Source organism: Oryzias latipes, chromosome 22, assembly GCF_053564925.1.
Source record: "Oryzias latipes strain Hd-rR chromosome 22, Olatipes_Hd-rR_3.1".
NCBI classification, from domain to species: Eukaryota; Metazoa; Chordata; class Actinopteri; order Beloniformes; family Adrianichthyidae; genus Oryzias; species Oryzias latipes.
The window spans coordinates 6022964-6046220 of record NC_136258.1 but is presented as its reverse complement, the minus strand read 5'-3'; the positions used below and the strand labels follow the sequence as shown (position 1 = coordinate 6046220).

At 52.2% G+C, this 23257-nt stretch overlaps 4 protein-coding genes across 10 annotated transcripts in view; all 4 read right to left on the bottom strand.

Moving 5' to 3' along the window:
• The window catches only part of LOC144989038 (uncharacterized), a 38813-nt gene extending 19748 nt beyond the window's left edge, over positions 1-19065 (bottom strand). For 4 of the 7 annotated variants that reach the window (XM_078940779.1, XM_078940775.1, XM_078940781.1 and 1 more), the window contains exons 1-5: positions 18379-18567; positions 17783-17906; positions 15385-15521; positions 15145-15314; positions 14885-15074 (exon numbers count right to left, since the gene is read on the bottom strand). In XM_078940779.1, coding sequence (XP_078796905.1) covers positions 14885-15074; positions 15145-15314; positions 15385-15521; positions 17783-17906 — 621 coding nt within the window. In that variant the 5' untranslated portion in view covers positions 18379-18567. Of the gene's footprint in view, positions 1-14884; positions 15075-15144; positions 15315-15384; positions 15522-17782; positions 17907-18316; positions 18568-18914 lie in introns of those variants that run through there. The other 3 variants (XM_078940776.1, XM_078940778.1, XM_078940777.1) reach the window with 3 other exon arrangements.
• Positions 9832-12895, bottom strand: LOC144989039 (uncharacterized). The gene is made up of 2 exons (XM_078940783.1): positions 9980-12895; positions 9832-9943 (listed from the first exon to the last, which is right to left on the bottom strand). The coding sequence occupies exons 1-2, from the start codon at positions 12745-12747 to the stop codon at positions 9937-9939; spliced, it is 2775 nt and encodes a 924-aa protein (XP_078796909.1). The 5' UTR covers positions 12748-12895; the 3' UTR covers positions 9832-9936.
• Positions 13795-14878, bottom strand: LOC144989041 (uncharacterized). Its single transcript, XM_078940793.1, has 2 exons — positions 13943-14878; positions 13795-13906 (listed from the first exon to the last, which is right to left on the bottom strand). Exons 1-2 carry the CDS (start codon positions 14842-14844, stop codon positions 13900-13902), a joined length of 909 nt encoding a protein of 302 aa, XP_078796919.1. The 5' UTR covers positions 14845-14878; the 3' UTR covers positions 13795-13899.
• A 144-nt stretch (positions 19066-19209) lies between the features above and the next one.
• dtd2 (D-aminoacyl-tRNA deacylase 2) lies at positions 19210-21491 on the bottom strand. The gene is made up of 3 exons (XM_004082740.5): positions 21282-21491; positions 20289-20358; positions 19210-20211 (listed from the first exon to the last, which is right to left on the bottom strand). Exons 1-3 carry the CDS (start codon positions 21390-21392, stop codon positions 19892-19894), a joined length of 501 nt encoding a protein of 166 aa, XP_004082788.1. The 5' UTR covers positions 21393-21491; the 3' UTR covers positions 19210-19891.
• Between the last annotated feature and the right edge of the window lie 1766 nt (positions 21492-23257).

Here is a 23257-nt window from a genome sequence, read left to right as displayed (position 1 = left end):
CCGCCTTCCTGCCCGTCTTCCTCACTGCCTTTACGTCCGCCTTCCTGCCTTTCTTCCTCCCCGCCTTTACGTCCGCCTTCCTGCCCGTCTTCCTCACCACCTTTACGTCCGCCTTCCTGCCCGTCTTCCTCACCACCTTTACGTCCGCCTTCCTGCCCGTCTTCCTCACCACCTTTACGTCCGCCTTCCTGCCCGTCTTCCTCACTGCCTTTACATCCGCCTTCCTGCCTTTCTTCCTCCCCGCCTTTACGTCCGCCTTCCTGCCTTTCTTCCTCCCCGCCTTTACGTCCGCCTTCCTGCCCGTCTTCCTCACCACCTTTACGTCCGCCTTCCTGCCCGTCTTCCTCACCACCTTTACGTCCGCCTTTCTGCCCGTCTTCCTCACCACCTTTCCTGCCTGTCTTCCTCACCACCTTTACGTCCGCCTTCCTGCCCGTTTTCTTCACCACCTTTACGTCCGCCTTCCTGCCCGTCTTCCTCACCGCCTTTACGTCCGCCTTCCTGCCTGTCTTCCTCACCACCCTTCCTGCCTGTCTTCCTCACCACCTTTACGTCCGCCTTCCTGCCCGTTTTCTTCACCACCTTTACGTCCGCCTTCCTGCCCGTCTTCTTCACCACCTTTACGTCCGCCTTCCTGCCTGTCTTCCTCACCACCTTTACGTCCGCCTTCCTGCCCATCTTCTTCACCACCTTTACGTCCGCCTTCCTGCCTTTCTTCGTCACCACCTTTACGTCTGCCTTCCTGCCCGTCTTCCTCACCACCTTTACATCCGCCTTCCTGCCCGTCTTCTTAACCACCTTTACGTCCGCCTTCCTGCCCGTCTTCCTCACTGCCTTTACGTCCGCCTTCCTGCCTTTCTTCCTCCCCGCCTTTACGTCCGCCTTCCTGCCCGTCTTCCTCACCACCTTTACGTCCGCCTTCCTGCCCGTCTTCCTCACCACCTTTACGTCCGCCTTCCTGCCCGTCTTCCTCACCACCTTTACGTCCACCTTCCTGCCCGTCTTCCTCACTGCCTTTACGTCCGCCTTCCTGCCTTTCTTCCTCCCCGCCTTTACGTCCGCCTTCCTGCCTTTCTTCCTCCCCGCCTTTACGTCCGCCTTCCTGCCCGTCTTCCTCACCACCTTTACGTCCGCCTTCCTGCCCGTCTTCCTCACCACCTTTACGTCCGCCTTTCTGCCCGTCTTCCTCACCACCTTTACAACCGCCTTCCTGCCTGTCTTCCTCACCACCTTTCCTGCCTGTCTTCCTCACCACCTTTACGTCCGCCTTCCTGCCCGTTTTCTTCACCACCTTTACGTCCGCCTTCCTGCCCGTCTTCCTCACCGCCTTTACGTCCGCCTTCCTGCCTGTCTTCCTCACCACCCTTCCTGCCTGTCTTCCTCACCACCTTTACGTCCGCCTTCCTGCCCGTTTTCTTCACCACCTTTACGTCCGCCTTCCTGCCCGTCTTCCTCACCACCTTTACGTCCGCCTTCCTGCCCGTCTTCCTCACTGCCTTTACGTCCGCCTTCCTGCCTTTCTTCCTCCCCGCCTTTACGTCCGCCTTCCTGCCCGTCTTCCTCACCACCTTTACGTCCGCCTTCCTGCCCGTCTTCCTCACCACCTTTACGTCCGCCTTCCTGCCCGTCTTCCTCACCACCTTTACGTCCGCCTTCCTGCCCGTCTTCCTCACTGCCTTTACATCCGCCTTCCTGCCTTTCTTCCTCCCCGCCTTTACGTCCGCCTTCCTGCCTTTCTTCCTCCCCGCCTTTACGTCCGCCTTCCTGCCCGTCTTCCTCACCACCTTTACGTCCGCCTTCCTGCCCGTCTTCCTCACCACCTTTACGTCCGCCTTTCTGCCCGTCTTCCTCACCACCTTTCCTGCCTGTCTTCCTCACCACCTTTACGTCCGCCTTCCTGCCCGTTTTCTTCACCACCTTTACGTCCGCCTTCCTGCCCGTCTTCCTCACCACCTTTACGTCCGCCTTCCTGCCTGTCTTCCTCACCACCCTTCCTGCCTGTCTTCCTCACCACCTTTACGTCCGCCTTCCTGCCCGTTTTCTTCACCACCTTTACGTCCGCCTTCCTGCCCGTCTTCTTCACCACCTTTACGTCCGCCTTCCTGCCTGTCTTCCTCACCACCTTTACGTCCGCCTTCCTGCCCATCTTCTTCACCACCTTTACGTCCGCCTTCCTGCCTTTCTTCGTCACCACCTTTACGTCTGCCTTCCTGCCCGTCTTCCTCACCACCTTTACATCCGCCTTCCTGCCCGTCTTCTTAACCACCTTTACGTCCGCCTTCCTGCCCGTCTTCCTCACTGCCTTTACGTCCGCCTTCCTGCCTTTCTTCCTCCCCGCCTTTACGTCCGCCTTCCTGCCCGTCTTCCTCACCACCTTTACGTCCGCCTTCCTGCCCGTCTTCCTCACCACCTTTACGTCCGCCTTCCTGCCCGTCTTCCTCACCACCTTTACGTCCACCTTCCTGCCCGTCTTCCTCACTGCCTTTACGTCCGCCTTCCTGCCTTTCTTCCTCCCCGCCTTTACGTTCGCCTTCCTGCCTTTCTTCCTCCCCGCCTTTACGTCCGCCTTCCTGCCCGTCTTCCTCACCACCTTTACGTCCGCCTTCCTGCCCGTTTTCTTCACCACCTTTACGTCCGCCTTCCTGCCCGTCTTCCTCACCGCCTTTACGTCCGCCTTCCTGCCTGTCTTCCTCACCACCCTTCCTGCCTGTCTTCCTCACCACCTTTACGTCCGCCTTCCTGCCCGTTTTCTTCACCACCTTTACGTCCGCCTTCCTGCCCGTCTTCCTCACCACCTTTACGTCCGCCTTCCTGCCCGTCTTCCTCACCGCCTTTACTTCCTCCTTCCTGCCCGTCTTCTTCACCGCCTTTACGTCCGCCTTCCTGCCTGTCTTCCTCACCACCTTTACGTCCGCCTTCCTGCCTGTCTTCCTCACCACCTTTACGTCCGCCTTCCTGCCCGTCTTCTTCACCACCTTTACGTCCGCCTTCCTGCCCGTCTTCTTCACCACCTTTACGTCCGCCTTCCTGCCCGTCTTCCTCACCACCTTTACAACCGCCTTCCTGCCTGTCTTCCTCACCACCTTTCCTGCCTGTCTTCCTCACCACCTTTACGTCCGCCTTCCTGCCCGTTTTCTTCACCACCTTTACGTCCGCCTTCCTGCCCGTCTTCCTCACCGCCTTTACGTCCGCCTTCCTGCCTGTCTTCCTCACCACCCTTCCTGCCTGACTTCCTCACCACCTTTACGTCCGCCTTCCTGCCCGTTTTCTTCACCACCTTTACGTCCGCCTTCCTGCCCGTCTTCTTCACCACCTTTACGTCCGCCTTCCTGCCTGTCTTCCTCACCACCTTTACGTCCGCCTTCCTGCCCATCTTCTTCACCACCTTTACGTCCGCCTTCCTGCCTTTCTTCCTCCCCGCCTTTACGTCCGCCTTCCTGCCCGTCTTCCTCACCACCTTTACGTCCGCCTTCCTGCCCGTCTTCCTCACCACCTTTACGTCCGCCTTCCTGCCCGTCTTCCTCACCACCTTTACGTCCGCCTTCCTGCCCGTCTTCCTCACTGCCTTTACGTCCGCCTTCCTGCCTTTCTTCCTCCCCGCCTTTACGTCCGCCTTCCTGCCTTTCTTCCTCCCCGCCTTTACGTCCGCCTTCCTGCCCGTCTTCCTCACCACCTTTACGTCCGCCTTCCTGCCCGTCTTCCTCACCACCTTTACGTCCGCCTTTCTGCCCGTCTTCCTCACCACCTTTACAACCGCCTTCCTGCCTGTCTTCCTCACCACCTTTCCTGCCTGTCTTCCTCACCACCTTTACGTCCGCCTTCCTGCCCGTTTTCTTCACCACCTTTACGTCCGCCTTCCTGCCCGTCTTCCTCACCGCCTTTACGTCCGCCTTCCTGCCCGTCTTCCTCACCACCCTTCCTGCCTGTCTTCCTCACCACCTTTACGTCCGCCTTCCTGCCCGTTTTCTTCACCACCTTTACGTCCGCCTTCCTGCCAGTCTTCCTCACCACCTTTACGTCCGCCTTCCTGCCCGTCTTCTTCACCACCTTTACGTCCGCCTTCCTCCCCGTCTTCCTCACCGCCTTTACTTCCTCCTTCCTGCCCGTCTTCTTCACCGCCTTTACGTCCGCCTTCCTGCCTGTCTTCCTCACCACCTTTACGTCCGCCTTCCTGCCTGTCTTCCTCACCACCTTTACGTCCGCCTTCCTGCCCGTCTTCTTCACCACCTTTACGTCCGCCTTCCTGCCCGTCTTCTTCACCACCTTTACGTCCGCCTTCCTGCCCGTCTTCTTCACCACCTTTACGTCCGCCTTCCTGCCTGTTTTCCTCACCACCTTTACGTCCGCCTTCCTGCCCGTCTTCCTCACCACCTTTACGTCCGCCTTCCTGCCCGTCTTCTTCACCACCTTTACGTCCGCCTTCCTGCCCGTCTTCTTCACCACCTTTACGTCCGCCTTCCTGCCCGTCTTCTTCACCACCTTTACGTCCGCCTTCCTGCCTGTCTTCCTCACCACCTTTACGTCCGCCTTCCTGCCCGTCTTCCTCACCACCTTTACGTCCGCCTTCCTGCCCGTCTTCTTCACCACCTTTACGTCCGCCTTCCTGCCTTTTTTCGTCACCACCTTTACGTCTGCCTTCCTGCCCGTCTTCCTCACCACCTTTACATCCGCCTTCCTGCCCGTCTTCTTAACCACCTTTACGTCCGCCTTCCTGCCCGTCTTCTTCACCACCTTTACGTCCGCCTTCCTGCCTTTTTTCGTCACCACCTTTACGTCTGCCTTCCTGCCCGTCTTCCTCACCACCTTTACATCCGCCTTCCTGCCCGTCTTCTTAACCACCTTTACGTCCGCCTTCCTGCCCGTCTTCCTCACTGCCTTTACGTCCGCCTTCCTGCCTTTCTTCCTCCCCGCCTTTACGTCCGCCTTCCTGCCCGTCTTCCTCACCACCTTTACGTCCGCCTTCCTGCCCGTCTTCTTCACCACCTTTACGTCCGCCTTCCTGCCTGTCTTCCTCACCACCTTTACGTCCGCCTTCCTGCCTGTCTTCTTCACCACCTTTACGTCCGCCTTCCTGCCCGTCTTCTTCACCACCTTTACGTCCGCCTTCCTGCCTTTCTTCGTCACCACCTTTACGTCTGCCTTCCTGCCCGTCTTCCTCACCACCTTTACATCCGCCTTCCTGCCCGTCTTCTTCACCACCTTTACGTCCGCCTTCCTGCCTTTCTTCGTCACCACCTTTACGTCTGCCTTCCTGCCCGTCTTCCTCACCACCTTTACGTCCGCCTTCCTGCCCGTCTTCTTCACCACCTTTACGTCCGCCTTCCTGCCTGTCTTCCTCACCACCTTTACGTCTGCCTTCCTGCCCGTCTTCTTCACCACCTTTACGTCCGCCTTCCTGCCCGTCTTCTTCACCACCTTTACGTCCGCCTTCCTGCCCGTCTTCTTCACCACCTTTACGTCCGCCTTCCTGCCCGTCTTCTTCACCACCTTTACGTCCGCCTTCCTGCCTGTCTTCCTCACCACCTTTACGTCCGCCTTCCTGCCTGTCTTCCTCACCACCTTTACGTCCTCCTTCCTGCCCGTCTTCTTCACCACCTTTACGTCCGCCTTCCTGCCCGTCTTCCTCACCGCCTTTACGTCCGCCTTCCTACCTTTCTTCGTCACCACCTTTACGTCTGCCTTCCTGCCCGTCTTCCTCACCACCTTTACCTCCGCCTTCCTGCCCGTCTTCTTAACCACCTTTACGTCCGCCTTCCTGCCCGTCTTCCTCACTGCCTTTACGTCCGCCTTCCTGCCTTTCTTCCTCCCCGCCTTTACGTCCGCCTTCCTGCCCGTCTTCCTCACCACCTTTACGTCCGCCTTCCTGCCCATCTTCCTCACCACCTTTACACCCGCCTTTCTGCCCGTCTTCTTCACCACCTTTACGTCCGCCTTCCTGCCCGTCTTCCTCACCGCCTTTACGTCCGCCTTCCTGCCCGTCTTCTTCACCACCTTTACGTCCGCCTTCCTGCCCGTCTTCTTCACCACCTTTACGTCCGCCTTCCTGCCTGTCTTCCTCACCACCTTTACGTCCGCCTTCCTGCCTGTCTTCCTCACCACCTTTACGTCCGCCTTCATGCCCGTCTTCTTCACCACCTTTACGTCCGCCTTCCTGCCCGTCTTCCTCACCGCCTTTACGTCCGCCTTCCTGCCTTTCTTCGTCACCACCTTTACGTCTGCCTTCCTGCCCGTCTTCCTCACCACCTTTACGTCCGCCTTCCTGCCCGTCTTCCTCACTGCCTTTACGTCCGCCTTCCTGCCTTTCTTCCTCCCCGCCTTTACGTCCGCCTTCCTGCCCGTCTTCCTCACCACCTTTACGTCCGCCTTCCTGCCCGTCTTCCTCACCACCTTTACGTCCGCCTTCCTGCCCGTCTTCCTCACCACCTTTACGTCCGCTTTCCTGCCCGTCTTCCTCACTGCCTTTACGTCCGCCTTCCTGCCTTTCTTCCTCCCCGCCTTTACGTCCGCCTTCCTGCCTTTCTTCCTCCCCGCCTTTATGTCCGCCTTCCTGCCCGTCTTCCTCACCACCTTTACGTCCGCCTTCCTGCCCGTCTTCCTCACCACCTTTACGTCCGCCTTTCTGCCCGTCTTCCTCACCACCTTTACAACCGCCTTCCTGCCTGTCTTCCTCACCACCTTTCCTGCCTGTCTTCCTCACCACCTTTACGTCCGCCTTCCTGCCCGTTTTCTTCACCACCTTTACGTCCGCCTTCCTGCCCGTCTTCCTCACCGCCTTTACGTCCGCCTTCCTGCCTGTCTTCCTCACCACCCTTCCTGCCTGTCTTCCTCACCACTTTTATGTCCGCCTTCCTGCCCGTTTTCTTCACCACCTTTACGTCCGCCTTCCTGCCTGTCTTCCTCACCACCTTTACGTCCGCCTTCCTGCCCATCTTCTTCACCACCTTTACGTCCGCCTTCCTGCCTTTCTTCGTCACCACCTTTACGTCTGCCTTCCTGCCCGTCTTCCTCACCACCTTTACATCCGCCTTCCTGCCCGTCTTCTTAACCACCTTTACGTCCGCCTTCCTGCCCGTCTTCCTCACTGCCTTTACGTCCGCCTTCCTGCCTTTCTTCCTCCCCGCCTTTACGTCCGCCTTCCTGCCCGTCTTCCTCACCACCTTTACGTCCGCCTTCCTGCCCGTCTTCCTCACCACCTTTACGTCCGCCTTCCTGCCCGTCTTCCTCACCACCTTTACGTCCGCCTTCCTGCCCGTCTTCCTCACTGCCTTTACGTCCGCCTTCCTGCCTTTCTTCCTCCCCGCCTTTACGTCCGCCTTCCTGCCTTTCTTCCTCCCCGCCTTTACGTCCGCCTTCCTGCCCGTCTTCCTCACCACCTTTACGTCCGCCTTCCTGCCCGTCTTCTTCACCACCTTTACGTCCGCCTTCCTGCCCGTCTTCTTCACCACCTTTACGTCCGCCTTCCTGCCCGTCTTCTTCACCACCTTTACGTCCGCCTTCCTGCCTGTCTTCCTCACCACCTTTACGTCCGCCTTCCTGCCTGTCTTCTTCACCACCTTTACGTCCGCCTTCCTGCCCGTCTTCTTCACCACCTTTACGTCCGCCTTCCTGCCTTTCTTCGTCACCACCTTTACGTCTGCCTTCCTGCCCGTCTTCCTCACCACCTTTACATCCGCCTTCCTGCCCGTCTTCTTCACCACCTTTACGTCCGCCTTCCTGCCTTTCTTCGTCACCACCTTTACGTCTGCCTTCCTGCCCGTCTTCCTCACCACCTTTACGTCCGCCTTCCTGCCCGTCTTCTTCACCACCTTTACGTCCGCCTTCCTGCCTGTCTTCCTCACCACCTTTACGTCTGCCTTCCTGCCCGTCTTCTTCACCACCTTTACGTCCGCCTTCCTGCCCGTCTTCTTCACCACCTTTACGTCCGCCTTCCTGCCCGTCTTCTTCACCACCTTTACGTCCGCCTTCCTGCCCGTCTTCTTCACCACCTTTACGTCCGCCTTCCTGCCTGTCTTCCTCACCACCTTTACGTCCGCCTTCCTGCCTGTCTTCCTCACCACCTTTACGTCCTCCTTCCTGCCCGTCTTCTTCACCACCTTTACGTCCGCCTTCCTGCCCGTCTTCCTCACCGCCTTTACGTCCGCCTTCCTACCTTTCTTCGTCACCACCTTTACGTCTGCCTTCCTGCCCGTCTTCCTCACCACCTTTACCTCCGCCTTCCTGCCCGTCTTCTTAACCACCTTTACGTCCGCCTTCCTGCCCGTCTTCCTCACTGCCTTTACGTCCGCCTTCCTGCCTTTCTTCCTCCCCGCCTTTACGTCCGCCTTCCTGCCCGTCTTCCTCACCACCTTTACGTCCGCCTTCCTGCCCATCTTCCTCACCACCTTTACACCCGCCTTTCTGCCCGTCTTCTTCACCACCTTTACGTCCGCCTTCCTGCCCGTCTTCCTCACCGCCTTTACGTCCGCCTTCCTGCCCGTCTTCTTCACCACCTTTACGTCCGCCTTCCTGCCCGTCTTCTTCACCACCTTTACGTCCGCCTTCCTGCCTGTCTTCCTCACCACCTTTACGTCCGCCTTCCTGCCTGTCTTCCTCACCACCTTTACGTCCGCCTTCATGCCCGTCTTCTTCACCACCTTTACGTCCGCCTTCCTGCCCGTCTTCCTCACCGCCTTTACGTCCGCCTTCCTGCCTTTCTTCGTCACCACCTTTACGTCTGCCTTCCTGCCCGTCTTCCTCACCACCTTTACGTCCGCCTTCCTGCCCGTCTTCCTCACTGCCTTTACGTCCGCCTTCCTGCCTTTCTTCCTCCCCGCCTTTACGTCCGCCTTCCTGCCCGTCTTCCTCACCACCTTTACGTCCGCCTTCCTGCCCGTCTTCCTCACCACCTTTACGTCCGCCTTCCTGCCCGTCTTCCTCACCACCTTTACGTCCGCTTTCCTGCCCGTCTTCCTCACTGCCTTTACGTCCGCCTTCCTGCCTTTCTTCCTCCCCGCCTTTACGTCCGCCTTCCTGCCTTTCTTCCTCCCCGCCTTTATGTCCGCCTTCCTGCCCGTCTTCCTCACCACCTTTACGTCCGCCTTCCTGCCCGTCTTCCTCACCACCTTTACGTCCGCCTTTCTGCCCGTCTTCCTCACCACCTTTACAACCGCCTTCCTGCCTGTCTTCCTCACCACCTTTCCTGCCTGTCTTCCTCACCACCTTTACGTCCGCCTTCCTGCCCGTTTTCTTCACCACCTTTACGTCCGCCTTCCTGCCCGTCTTCCTCACCGCCTTTACGTCCGCCTTCCTGCCTGTCTTCCTCACCACCCTTCCTGCCTGTCTTCCTCACCACTTTTATGTCCGCCTTCCTGCCCGTTTTCTTCACCACCTTTACGTCCGCCTTCCTGCCTGTCTTCCTCACCACCTTTACGTCCGCCTTCCTGCCCATCTTCTTCACCACCTTTACGTCCGCCTTCCTGCCTTTCTTCGTCACCACCTTTACGTCTGCCTTCCTGCCCGTCTTCCTCACCACCTTTACATCCGCCTTCCTGCCCGTCTTCTTAACCACCTTTACGTCCGCCTTCCTGCCCGTCTTCCTCACTGCCTTTACGTCCGCCTTCCTGCCTTTCTTCCTCCCCGCCTTTACGTCCGCCTTCCTGCCCGTCTTCCTCACCACCTTTACGTCCGCCTTCCTGCCCGTCTTCCTCACCACCTTTACGTCCGCCTTCCTGCCCGTCTTCCTCACCACCTTTACGTCCGCCTTCCTGCCCGTCTTCCTCACTGCCTTTACGTCCGCCTTCCTGCCTTTCTTCCTCCCCGCCTTTACGTCCGCCTTCCTGCCTTTCTTCCTCCCCGCCTTTACGTCCGCCTTCCTGCCCGTCTTCCTCACCACCTTTACGTCCGCCTTCCTGCCCGTCTTCCTCACCACCTTTACGTCCGCCTTTCTGCCCGTCTTCCTCACCACCTTTACAACCGCCTTCCTGCCTGTCTTCCTCACCACCTTTCCTGCCTGTCTTCCTCACCACCTTTACGTCCGCCTTCCTGCCCGTTTTCTTCACCACCTTTACGTCCGCCTTCCTGCCCGTCTTCCTCACCGCCTTTACGTCCGCCTTCCTGCCTGTCTTCCTCACCACCCTTCCTGCCTGTCTTCCTCACCACCTTTACGTCCGCCTTCCTGCCCGTTTTCTTCACCACCTTTACGTCCGCCTTCCTGCCCGTCTTCCTCACCACCTTTACGTCCGCCTTCCTGCCTTTTTTCGTCACCACCTTTACGTCTGCCTTCCTGCCCGTCTTCCTCACCACCTTTACATCCGCCTTCCTGCCCGTCTTCTTAACCACCTTTACGTCCGCCTTCCTGCCCGTCTTCCTCACTGCCTTTACGTCCGCCTTCCTGCCTTTCTTCCTCCCCGCCTTTACGTCCGCCTTCCTGCCCGTCTTCCTCACCACCTTTACGTCCGCCTTCCTGCCCGTCTTCTTCACCACCTTTACGTCCGCCTTCCTGCCTGTCTTCCTCACCACCTTTACGTCCGCCTTCCTGCCCGTCTTCTTCACCACCTTTACGTCCGCCTTCCTGCCCGTCTTCTTCACCACCTTTACGTCCGCCTTCCTGCCTTTTTTCGTCACCACCTTTACGTCTGCCTTCCTGCCCGTCTTCCTCACCACCTTTACATCCGCCTTCCTGCCCGTCTTCTTAACCACCTTTACGTCCGCCTTCCTGCCCGTCTTCCTCACTGCCTTTACGTCCGCCTTCCTGCCTTTCTTCCTCCCTGCCTTTACGTCCGCCTTCCTGCCTGTTTTCCTCACTGCCTTTACGTCCGCCTTCCTGCCTTTCTTCCTCCCCGCCTTTACGTCCGCCTTCCTGCCCGTCTTCTTAACCACCTTTACGTCCGCCTTCCTGCCCGTCTTCCTCACCACCTTTACATCCGCCTTCCTGCCCGTCTTCCTCACTGCCTTTACGTCCGCCTTCCTGCCTTTCTTCCTCCCCGCCTTTACGTCCGCCTTCCTGCCCGTCTTCCTCACCACCTTTACGTCCGCCTTCCTGCCCGTCTTCCTCACCACCTTTACGTCTGCCTTCCTGCCCGTCTTCGTCACCACCTTTACATCCGCCTTCCTGCCCGTCTTCTTAACCACCTTTACGTCCGCCTTCCTGCCCGTCTTCCTCACTGCCTTTACGTCCGCCTTCCTGCCTTTCTTCCTCCCCGCCTTTACGTCCGCCTTCCTGCCCGTCTTCCTCACCACCTTTACGTCCGCCTTCCTGCCCGTCTTCTTCACCACCTTTACGTCCGCCTTCCTGCCTGTCTTCCTCACCACCTTTACGTCCGCCTTCCTGCCCGTCTTCTTCACCACCTTTACGTCCGCCTTCCTGCCCGTCTTCTTCACCACCTTTACGTCCGCCTTCCTGCCTTTCTTCGTCACCACCTTTACGTCTGCCTTCCTGCCCGTCTTCCTCACCACCTTTACATCCGCCTTCCTGCCCGTCTTCTTCACCACCTTTACGTCCGCCTTCCTGCCTTTCTTCGTCACCACCTTTACGTCTGCCTTCCTGCCCGTCTTCCTCACCACCTTTACGTCCGCCTTCCTGCCCGTCTTCTTCACCACCTTTACGTCCGCCTTCCTGCCTGTCTTCCTCACCACCTTTACGTCCGCCTTCCTGCCCGTCTTCTTCACCACCTTTACGTCCGCCTTCCTGCCCGTCTTCTTCACCACCTTTACGTCCGCCTTCCTGCCCGTCTTCTTCACCACCTTTACGTCCGCCTTCCTGCCCGTCTTCTTCACCACCTTTACGTCCGCCTTCCTGCCTGTCTTCCTCACCACCTTTACGTCCGCCTTCCTGCCTGTCTTCCTCACCACCTTTACGTCCTCCTTCCTGCCCGTCTTCTTCACCACCTTTACGTCCGCCTTCCTGCCCGTCTTCTTCACCACCTTTACGTCCGCCTTCCTGCCCGTCTTCTTCACCACCTTTACGTCCGCCTTCCTGCCCGTCTTCTTCACCACCTTTACGTCCGCCTTCCTGCCTGTCTTCCTCACCACCTTTACGTCCGCCTTCCTGCCTGTCTTCCTCACCACCTTTACGTCCTCCTTCCTGCCCGTCTTCTTCACCACCTTTACGTCCGCCTTCCTGCCCGTCTTCCTCACCGCCTTTACGTCCGCCTTCCTGCCTTTCTTCGTCACCACCTTTACGTCTGCCTTCCTGCCCGTCTTCCTCACCACCTTTACCTCCGCCTTCCTGCCCGTCTTCTTAACCACCTTTACGTCCGCCTTCCTGCCCGTCTTCCTCACCGCCTTTACGTCCGCCTTCCTGCCTTTCTTCCTCCCCGCCTTTACGTCCGCCTTCCTGCCCGTCTTCCTCACCACTTTTACGTCCGCCTTCCTGCCCATCTTCCTCACCACCTTTACACCCGCCTTTCTGCCTGTCTTCCTCACCACCTTTACGTCCGCCTTCCTGCCTGTCTTCGTCACCACCTTTACGTCTGCCTTCCTGCCCGTCTTCCTCACCACCTTTACCTCCGCCTTCCTGCCCGTCTTCTTAACCACCTTTACGTCCGCCTTCCTGCCCGTCTTCCTCACCGCCTTTACGTCCGCCTTCCTGCCCGTCTTCCTCACCGCCTTTACGTCCGCCTTCCTGCCCGTCTTCTTCACCACCTTTACGTCCGCCTTCCTGCCCGTCTTCTTCACCACCTTTACGTCCGCCTTCCTGCCTGTCTTCCTCACCACCTTTACGTCCGCCTTCCTGCCTGTCTTCCTCACCACCTTTACGTCCGCCTTCATGCCCGTCTTCTTCACCACCTTTACGTCCGCCTTCCTGCCCGTCTTCCTCACCGCCTTTACGTCCGCCTTCCTGCCTTTCTTCGTCACCACCTTTACGTCTGCCTTCCTGCCCGTCTTCCTCACCACCTTTACGTCCGCCTTCCTGCCCGTCTTCCTCACTGCCTTTACGTCCGCCTTCCTGCCTTTCTTCCTCCCCGCCTTTACGTCCGCCTTCCTGCCTTTCTTCCTCCCCGCCTTTATGTCCGCCTTCCTGCCCGTCTTCCTCACCACCTTTACGTCCGCCTTCCTGCCCGTCTTCCTCACCACCTTTACGTCCGCCTTTCTGCCCGTCTTCCTCACCACCTTTACAACCGCCTTCCTGCCTGTCTTCCTCACCACCTTTCCTGCCTGTCTTCCTCACCACCTTTACGTCCGCCTTCCTGCCCGTTTTCTTCACCACCTTTACGTCCGCCTTCCTGCCCGTCTTCCTCACCGCCTTTACGTCCGCCTTCCTGCCTGTCTTCCTCACCACCTTTACGTCCGCCTTCCTGCCCGTTTTCTTCACCACCTTTACGTCCGCCTTCCTGCCCGTCTTCTTCACCACCTTTACGTCCGCCTTCCTGCCTGTCTTCCTCACCACCTTTACGTCCGCCTTCCTGCCCATCTTCTTCACCACCTTTACGTCCGCCTTCCTGCCTTTCTTCGTCACCACCTTTACGTCTGCCTTCCTGCCCGTCTTCCTCACCACCTTTACATCCGCCTTCCTGCCCGTCTTCTTAACCACCTTTACGTCCGCCTTCCTGCCCGTCTTCCTCACTGCCTTTACGTCCGCCTTCCTGCCTTTCTTCCTCCCCGCCTTTACGTCCGCCTTCCTGCCCGTCTTCCTCACCACCTTTACGTCCGCCTTCCTGCCCGTCTTCCTCACCACCTTTACGTCCGCCTTCCTGCCCGTCTTCCTCACCACCTTTACGTCCGCCTTCCTGCCCGTCTTCCTCACTGCCTTTACGTCCGCCTTCCTGCCTTTCTTCCTCCCCGCCTTTACGTCCGCCTTCCTGCCTTTCTTCCTCCCCGCCTTTACGTCCGCCTTCCTGCCCGTCTTCCTCACCACCTTTACGTCCGCCTTCCTGCCCGTCTTCCTCACCACCTTTACGTCCGCCTTTCTGCCCGTCTTCCTCACCACCTTTACAACCGCCTTCCTGCCTGTCTTCCTCACCACCTTTCCTGCCTGTCTTCCTCACCACCTTTACGTCCGCCTTCCTGCCCGTTTTCTTCACCACCTTTACGTCCGCCTTCCTGCCTGTCTTCCTCACCGCCTTTACGTCCGCCTGCCTGCCTGTCTTCCTCACCACCCTTTCTGCCTGTCTTCCTCACCACCTTTACGTCCGCCTTCCTGCCCGTTTTCTTCACCACCTTTACGTCCGCCTTCCTGCCCGTCTTCCTCACCACCTTTACGTCCGCCTTCCTGCCCGTCTTCTTCACCACCTTTACGTCCGCCTTCCTGCCTGTCTTCCTCACCGCCTTTACTTCCTCCTTCCTGCCCGTCTTCTTCACCGCCTTTACGTCCGCCTTCCTGCCTGTCTTCCTCACCACCTTTACGTCCGCCTTCCTGCCTGTCTTCCTCACCACCTTTACGTCCGCCTTCCTGCCCGTCTTCTTCACCACCTTTACGTCCGCCTTCCTGCCCGTCTTCTTCACCACCTTTACGTCCGCCTTCCTGCCCGTCTTCTTCACCACCTTTACGTCCGCCTTCCTGCCTGTTTTCCTCACCACCTTTACGTCCGCCTTCCTGCCCGTCTTCCTCACCACCTTTACGTCCGCCTTCCTGCCCGTCTTCTTAACCACCTTTACGTCCGCCTTCCTGCCCGTCTTCCTCACCACCTTTACATCCGCCTTCCTGCCCGTCTTCCTCACTGCCTTTACGTCCGCCTTCCTGCCTTTCTTCCTCCCCGCCTTTACGTCCGCCTTCCTGCCCGTCTTCCTCACCACCTTTACGTCCGCCTTCCTGCCCGTCTTCCTCACCACCTTTACGTCCGCCTTCCTGCCCGTCTTCCTCACCACTTTTACACCCGCCTTTCTGCCCGTCTTCCCGCTGACGGATGTCTGTCTGGCCATGTCCATCTGCACTTAAACAGCAGATATATCTGATGATGACACTGACCTCTCTCAAGGCATCGGGGCCGAGGGTCGGAACGGCGTCTGAGGACAGCATTAGCTTGCCGTCCGGCGTCAGGGTGAAGCAGGATGCCTCAAAGTGTCGGGAGCACACATGGGAGTCAGCACGCAGCGAGCCTTCGTCCCTTTGAGCCAGGTCCAGCCACACCCTCCGCAGCGCCGCATCTTTGGGAAACCTGCGAAAAAAAGTGCCGCGTCACCAAAGTTGAGTGTGCACGTGCTGCTGGCGCCAACCCGCAGACTGACCTATGGAAGCTCAGCTCGGGGTGGGCGTAACTGGAGGCATTGCAGCCATAAACCAGGCAGCACTGGACGGTCAGCTGGTTGGGGTGCAGCTGGGGGTTGCTTCGACAAAACTCGCAGGCTTCGATCCACCTCCTCGCGGCGACGACCACCTGCACCCAGTAGTACTGGTGCTGCTCAACAGAGAGGAGGGAGTCAGGGAGCTGCTGCGGAGGTGGCAGCGTCACACGCCGGGAAACTCACCTTGATCTCCTTCACCAGGTGCCTTAGGCTGGCATGGTTGTTGTTGTCATGGTGACGAGTCAGAATCTCCCGCACCTCCTCGTCACTTCTGACGACGCGGAGGAGTCGACCGCGACAGGCTCGCCACAGAGCGCCATCTGGAGGATGGAGACGTCAGCACAGGTTTCAGACTCCAGATGTTTGTGGACAAATCAAGAATTGCACAAACACATCACCCCAAATCACATACTCACCAAAATCTGCACGCGCCTTGTACACACACAAATGCACGCATGCACACACACAGAAAATGATGACATCACAACACATGAAATCATCAATATAAATAAATGGATCTAAAATCTCTTATAGAGCTCAAATAAATAATTCAAAATTCACTGATGAAATGAAAAAACCTGTCAGGAATCTCCAAAGGAAGCTTTGAAATTATTATGGGATAGCCACAGGACCTATGGCCTGGTGGCCATTGACATTCCAGAAAAGAAAACGTTCCTTCATGCAATTTTTTAGAAAGTTTCTCACACCACAACCAAAGTTTGGTTGACCCTTGACCTTAGAAAGAGGCAGACTATACAAAAAAAGTCACCTTCAGTACCTGCGAGTGTAAACTCCTACTATAGGGACTTTGATCTATCCCCTCCTATCCCCAATGAGGGCAAGCCAGGAGGGGGCCGCGAGGGCGGCGTTCGCTCGCCATACAATTCTGATTGTTTCCATTACATTTTCAATGTTTAAAACCCCCTCATGACTTTACAATGTTGGGGTAAGAGCAGATAATTCTGACATTTTAATCACCGTTCAAATTGATTTTATAACAAATCCCAACACAAACTCTTCATTTGTTGGACTGCTTGTTTCACTGTAAAAAAAAAAACCAAAAGCACTTGTGCAGGGGGGTATTCCAGGAAGCATGTTTCAACTACCCTGACTTTAACCCTGAACTCTGGCTGAAATCCGCCTGAACTTGCTTACTCTGGGTATGTCGGTTCCAGAAGACCGGATATGAGTTGGCGTAATTACGCTCGACTTGGTAACCCTGGGTTAATACTCTTGCACAGCAGGTACATGAAGACATTCTCAATGGATCGCCGATTTCTGGGGTCACCATGAAAACGCGTGGAGAAAAAAAAAAAAAAAACGCTATACTTCAGTGGGACGGAGTCGGTGATTAATGACAGCGTATGAAGATTATACGTCCATAAACAAAGTAATACGGCTGCATCATCAGCAAAAGAAAGAGTTTCTGCTTGGAGAAAAAGAACGGACAAAGTAAACGCACGAGTTTCTGATCTTATTTTTAATTACATTGTGATGCATATATATATATAACTCATAAAACTTTAATGAATTAATTCAATTGGTAACAAGTAATTGAGTTAAATTTATTCAACCTAATTTCTTATGTCTATAAAACTCAATAATTGTTTATACAACAAAAATTTACATATTTATCTAACTAAATGTCACATTACTCCAATTCAAATAAAGTTTTTCCATCTTAATTAATTGTAATTCTTGAACTCTGATATGTCTAAATTAGAGCCTGCAGATATACTCATTTTTATAACAGTAAAAGGAAAGAAACAATGTGGATTGGCAAAAGCGAATCATTTACCATTTCTCAGACTTTAACATTCCTCAACTAACCATTAAGGGTGATAAATAAACTCATCCTCCTCTACCTCTCTCTCACTCATGGTGCAGAAAGAATTAAATATAACAGGACAAATAACTAGACAAAACACTGTAAAAAAGCTAAACAACTAAACACATTTGGTCAAAAACCCACACTTAAACCCAAATCCGTCCAGACGGGCAAAGGGAATGGTATCCCACAATCCCTTGTGGTGCCGATCTAACAGCAGCACTAAAGTTACACCTACTTAATTGAATTAATGTAAATGAAAGTAAAATAAATATCTGATGACTACGTGTTATTTTTAAGCTGACTTAACTAAAAAGAATTGATTTATCTTAACTGAAGCAATTAATTAAGTTGGATCAAAGTAAAATAGTTTATTTTTCCAACATCCATATGTGGTCTTATCACCCTCTCATGGTGGAAAAAGTATTATCTGAGCTTCTTCATCCACTAAATCATCTTCAAATGGACACACAATGCTGCTTCACCTCTCTGTGAACAAACTAAGCTTCAACTAAACCTGCTCCAGACCAGGTTTTGTTCAGAGCATGAGTTGCTATGGCAACTTGACCTACCCTGAAACATACCTCCATTTTTGGAACTGAAAACTGAGGTTATCAACTTCCTTAGCCTCAAACTTACTGTGGTAACTAGCATAACCTGCTTTCTGGAATACCCCCCTGTTTAGTCACTAACAAGGCTTGTTTTGACTCTCTAAATCAGATGTTAGTGTTATTTAAGGCAGTTCTCTGGTACCTTTGTAGATGAACTTTCTGCTGGTGGATCTGATGACACTCTTCCTGCTGTTAGTCGAGTTTGCAGGATACGTTCTGGTCTGGAGGTAATGCTCCACGCCATCCAGGACGGCAAAAGAAGGCATCTGTGAGGGACACAGAGAAAGATGATGATGCACATCTGAACTGCAGCACTAACAGAGATACTCTCACTACAAACAATATTCAAAGGCTGAACATTTGAGAAATCAGTTAAATCATTTCAAAGCATTGAACTATTTAGTTGAAGGGAAAAAAAACAGGATATAAAGACACAATGACATAGTTTTAAAGGTTGATAAAAGTCAAAAAAGGAAAAATAAACAGAAGTGTTTAAACTACAGTGTATCTTCCTTTATGAAAATAAAATTAAAACTGTTTTATTATTGATTGCAATAAACAATAATATGGAAATAAAAACATTGTAAACACAAAACTCTAATATATTAACATATTTACCAAATAAATACTACTAATAATGAAAATAAATATTAATAATAATACTCTACTTTCTCACATGTGTTATAGAAATATGGTGAGTAACATTTATTCTAGTGAAATAAACAGTCAAGTTTTCACCTCCGAGCTTTCATCAGAAATCCTCGTCAAGCCGCCAACAATTCCAGAGAAAACCCGAGCTTTAGTTTAAAAGCAGAAAATTGCATATCAAAATTATTTCTAACCTATTTGCGACTACGTTTGCAAATGCTACATTTACCGTAATCTATTTCAGATAAACACATTGCTGAATTTAGCGGAAAAATCTGATAGTCATAAAGTGGTAACTTCCTGTTATTGAAATTTCAAATTAAAAGTAAAAACAAATTATGATATGAAATATCTTAGACATAAATACTAACTAAGTAAAATGAAGTGAAAATCAATATTAACTGTTTCCTTACTAAATGTATAAAAAAAATACAGTATATAATATCAGGTTAATACCCAAAGCACTTAATAAAGTAATAATTGTATGTTGGAAAAAAAAAGCCAACTTTATTGAGCAGCAGTGCAAGTCTGCATTAGTTTAAATTTACCTTCAAAACCAGATTAGGGGGGAACAAAATAATTACACAACAGTGACAATAAATGATGCACAAATATAGAAACTTTACCTCACGTTTGCGCTTTAACTTGTACTATTGATCATCACTACAACCTTAAAAAATATTCCGTTTATATTTTGATAGAAAAGTATTAAACGGAAGTTATGTTGTTGCTAAGAGTTATGCGTTTCACACACACTTTTTTTTTAGCAGAAGCAGTGGTGTTGTGAAAGATTTTGCAACCCAAGCTTCCTGAATTCTGTGCACTTCCGCTTTGCAAAATAAGCATCACTGCCCCCTGCTGGTCGGGAGGAGACTGAGTTTTCTAATCAAATGCATTCATATATTTGTTTTGTTTTAGCCATTTCTGTAATTTCATATTTTTATTTGGTCAGTCCAAAAACAAATTAAATAGTAATAAAAATACACAAAGCAGGTAATTTCCTGTTTTCCCTCTTAGACATCATGAAAATGATACGTCTGGTTTTAAAACCACAACACCCAGGTATGGGGTTTTATTAATGAAAGAAAAGCTGTGCTAATAAAACAGATTTTTACTTCTTAGTCTCACAAACTGTCAGCAGGGACAGCTCTACACCAAAGAAGCCATGGCACAGTCAAACCTTCTGCCTCCGTCATCATGACGGTGTTCTGATGGATCTCTGCTCTTACTCTGAAGACTCTCCAACCTCTCTCTCTGAGGGAGCAGTTATAATGCATGTATAAATACTTATGGAGGACAGTCTGCCCAGATGAGTTGGTTACTAGTTTACAAACCAGTATGTCCAGCTGATGAACTGATAAATGAGGAATGGTAACATGGAACATGATCCTGGACATGATCCAGAACTTTAATTTTCTACACATTTTTACAAAAAAAAATCCAAGATTGCAAAAAATATAAAAAAACAAATAAACAAGAAAGTTCAATCCCATGTGTGTAGCCTGAATTCATAAGAGCGGCCGCTTTGCGTCAGAAACCATCCTCTGCAGGTCCTGGTAAGGTCAGGGGAGGACGTGGGCGGGACTCCAACGACCGGACAGCCTCAGAACTCCATCAGGTGAGTGTAGGGACCGTTTGTGTCCAGCATCAGGACTTGTCTGTTTCCGTACGTCCCATGTTTTACCGTCACATCGGCTGAGGCAGCGGCCGCCGCCAGCTCCTTCGCACACATGGAGACGAAGGCGCTGTAAAGCCGCAAGCCGTCCTCTTTGCTGATGTTTTGGTGGTACTGCATGGCCCGGCCTTTGGGCCTCCCACCCAGGGTGGCCTGAGGAACGATGAGCAGACTGCCGGGCAGCTCCAGCACAGACACCAACTTCCCAGAGGAAGACTCACACAGACGCAGGTTCAACAGCGTGGACACTGGGAGGAAGAGGAACACAATTATGCACACACAGGAAGGACCCAGACAGTGTCAAAGGACTGAGACGATCACTGACCCATCCTGGGCAGCATGTCCTCTGTGGCTCCTTTGAAGAAGCAGACGTAGATCACCATTCCTCTGTTGATCTGCAACAGCAGGAAGCATAAATAATGGACAGCTGCTCCACACCACTGACTGTAGATGAGAGCTGGACACAGAGAGTGTGATGTCATCCATAGAAAACGGTCTACGTCCCCGTTCAACCAAATGTAGTCAATTCAGTCACGCTTTTTTGCAATACAGACGCCGCCATGTTGGAGACAGACAACGTCAGTAAGCAGTGAGTCAACGTTTCTATGGAAACCACTCTCACCAACCAGGAGTGGGCTTGTTGGAAGGCCACACCCCTACCACTTGAAAGCAGACTACGTGAAATCTGTCAATCAAAGGTTTTAAAAGTTAGATGAAGGGGCCAGCAGGCACCACAAATTGACTGTAAACAGGAACTGGACTGAGTGAGCCCCCCCCCCCCCCCCCTTACGTTCCAAACAGGAAGTACCTGCTGGCTCCAAGAAGCCAAAAACCCATAGACTTCTATTGAGAAATGAACTGACTTTCTTACTGTATTCTCATTTGGAGTAAAGGAGGATCACCTACTCTTATTGAGGAATCTGATTGGTCAGTTTATAACTTGAATAACTTGGATTAAAAAAAACATGAAAAGAAAATAGGATTATCAAGAACATGTTAAAAAAATAATAAAAAGGCAGGAGAGCAAGAATGATTCTTCTGACCAAACCAATAGAGTGACTGTTTATTTCTCTAGGAGTCCGTTGGCTTTTTTGAACACTTCCTGTTTGGGACGTGGTGAGGTCACTCAGTCCAGTTCTCTTATACAGTCAGTGCTCCACGAGGGGTACTTTGAACACCACCGTGAACGCTCACTCGTTTGACAGATGGCACCACAAACACATGAGCACACACTGGAGGGTTGGTCACGGCGGTGCAGCTCTTCTTTAACCTGTCGTGCTCCGACCAGGCACCAGTCGGCGCACGCGGGTCGTCCTACCTGGACGTACTGAGCCTCGGACTGTTCTCCTGCCGGCTGGACCTGGAGGCGGGCCTGAAGGCACTGCTGCAGGACCGTCCGAGCTGCCGGGCCGCCGCCGCTGTCCGCCATTCTGACTCCGTCCTCCTCTAAGCCGCTGTCATGTGGCTCGCTAGGAGAACACCGAGCGAGCCACTTCCGGGGTGGCCTCACGAGAGGCGTCAAAACTGCGCATGCGTACTTCAACCTTTTGTTTTAAAAAACAAAACAAAACAGAAAATCTCTTTCGAAAGTCAATTAAAGAATATATCTAAATATTTTGCTTTTCAAAAAAAAGCATATTTTTACTGTTTAGTATCGCAAAAATGGCCGAGGCGAATGAAAGGACAGTAAATAAGAAAACACAAACTAGTAAATGTACAATAATTATTGTCATTATTATTAAAATCAATATTATTAAATGTTAAATCAATTTAAAAATAAAAATTAAATAAATGTTTAATTTTTAAAACATCTGTTTTGTAATACAGTGATCCCTTGATTATCGCGGGGGTTACGTTCCAAATAGAACCCGTGATAAGCAAAATCCGTGAAGTAGAAACCTTTATTTTTTTTACAATTATTATACAATGAAATACACTATTATACATTGAAAAGAAAGAACAAACCATTTAACAGGCTAAATCAATTGTTTTTTTTAACAAATAAAAGTACTTTAGAAACGTTTTTTCAACAAATAACTTCTGTAGTGTGCTGTCAAATAATAATTTCAATCATCGATAAGAACAGAAGGCTTTAAATTGCGGAGATTAGCCCCGCCCACCGCGACCCGAGTGGATTAAACGGAAGAAAATTTAAAATGATTATGAAAAAAATAAAAAAGTACAGTGGGACAGATAGTGACTCCGGTCTTCTTTTTCACTGCTCTTCATACTGAGCCGCTGCATCCTCTGCAGCGTTTTTTCCTTTTGAAGCCCGCGGTGCAGCTGCAGGTGTGATTGTTCGGGAGAGGAACATAGTGATAGGCAGTTGTTGTCGCTCTTTTTTCTTCTTTGCTAAAGATCCTTATACACCGACATGCCACCATCGATTATGTTGGAGAACTGTAATGAACGGCTCATCAAAGGGTCCCATTCTTGAGCTACTCGCTGAGTGACTTTTTAGCCAATCAGAATGCAGAACACAATGCACAATCCAAATCCGTGAAGTAGCGAAACCGTGAAAAGTAAACCGTGATATAGCAAGGGATCACTGTATTGGATCTAAGCTAGTGTGACTTAATCACACTCACATTGTGTTCATGTGTTGTGCAGCTACTTCATTTGATGCCAGTTCATGAAAGTCAGACCCCTCATCTAGTCTCTAAAAAGCTGTATTTCAAATTAAAAGTCTTTTGGAATTGCAGTTGAAGCTAAAACAAAAATACACTTTATATAAAAAAACAGAAAAACACATGATTGTAACAAGATACTAATAAACATCAATGAAAAAACTATAAACCCATTTTCACATTTTCTTCAGCATCAATTTATCTTTTTAAGATATTTGTTTTAATATAAAGATTTAAATAAAGAATCACTGCACTGAAAGATGACACCAAAACAAAAAGGTCCAGTTTTAACATCACTAAACGAAGATCAACAAAGTCCATTTTGCACTTGTTCCAGTCAAACTGAGTCAAACACTGGTTTTTACTCCCTGCTGGACAGATGATTGAAAAGAAAGCTTCAAACGAAATTGTACTTTTACAGATTTTTAGAGACTCGTAAACAACCAAATAGAACCGAAAAACTCAATTTAACACACAAAAAGAAGCAGATGACCAGCAGTGAGGTTGTTCCTCTGAGCCAGCAGGATTTTTTTGGAGCTGTTGATGGTAGAAGAACAATGTGTGCCTCCTGCTCATGGTGTTGACATGAAGTGGAGCAGCTCTGAAGGGGTGTCAGCATGGTTCTCGCTCAGCATCTTGGTTGTTCATCAACACTGAGCATAAAATT

Excerpts from the sequence above, each read along its gene's own strand:
- LOC144989039 (XM_078940783.1), bottom strand. The coding sequence starts at position 12,747 with ATGAAGGCGGACGTAAAGGTGGTGAGGAAGACAGGCAGGAAGGCGGAC.
- dtd2 (XM_004082740.5), bottom strand. The coding sequence starts at position 21,392 with ATGGCGGACAGCGGCGGCGGCCCGGCAGCTCGGACGGTCCTGCAGCAG. Across the intron at positions 20,359-21,281 it reads CCGAGGCTCAGTACGTCCAG|ATCAACAGAGGAATGGTGAT; the intron begins GTAGGACGACCC and ends CTGCTGTTGCAG. Across the intron at positions 20,212-20,288 it reads GGACATGCTGCCCAGGATGG|TGTCCACGCTGTTGAACCTG; the intron begins GTCAGTGATCGT and ends TCTTCCTCCCAG.
- LOC144989041 (XM_078940793.1), bottom strand. The coding sequence starts at position 14,844 with ATGGACATGGCCAGACAGACATCCGTCAGCGGGAAGACGGGCAGAAAG.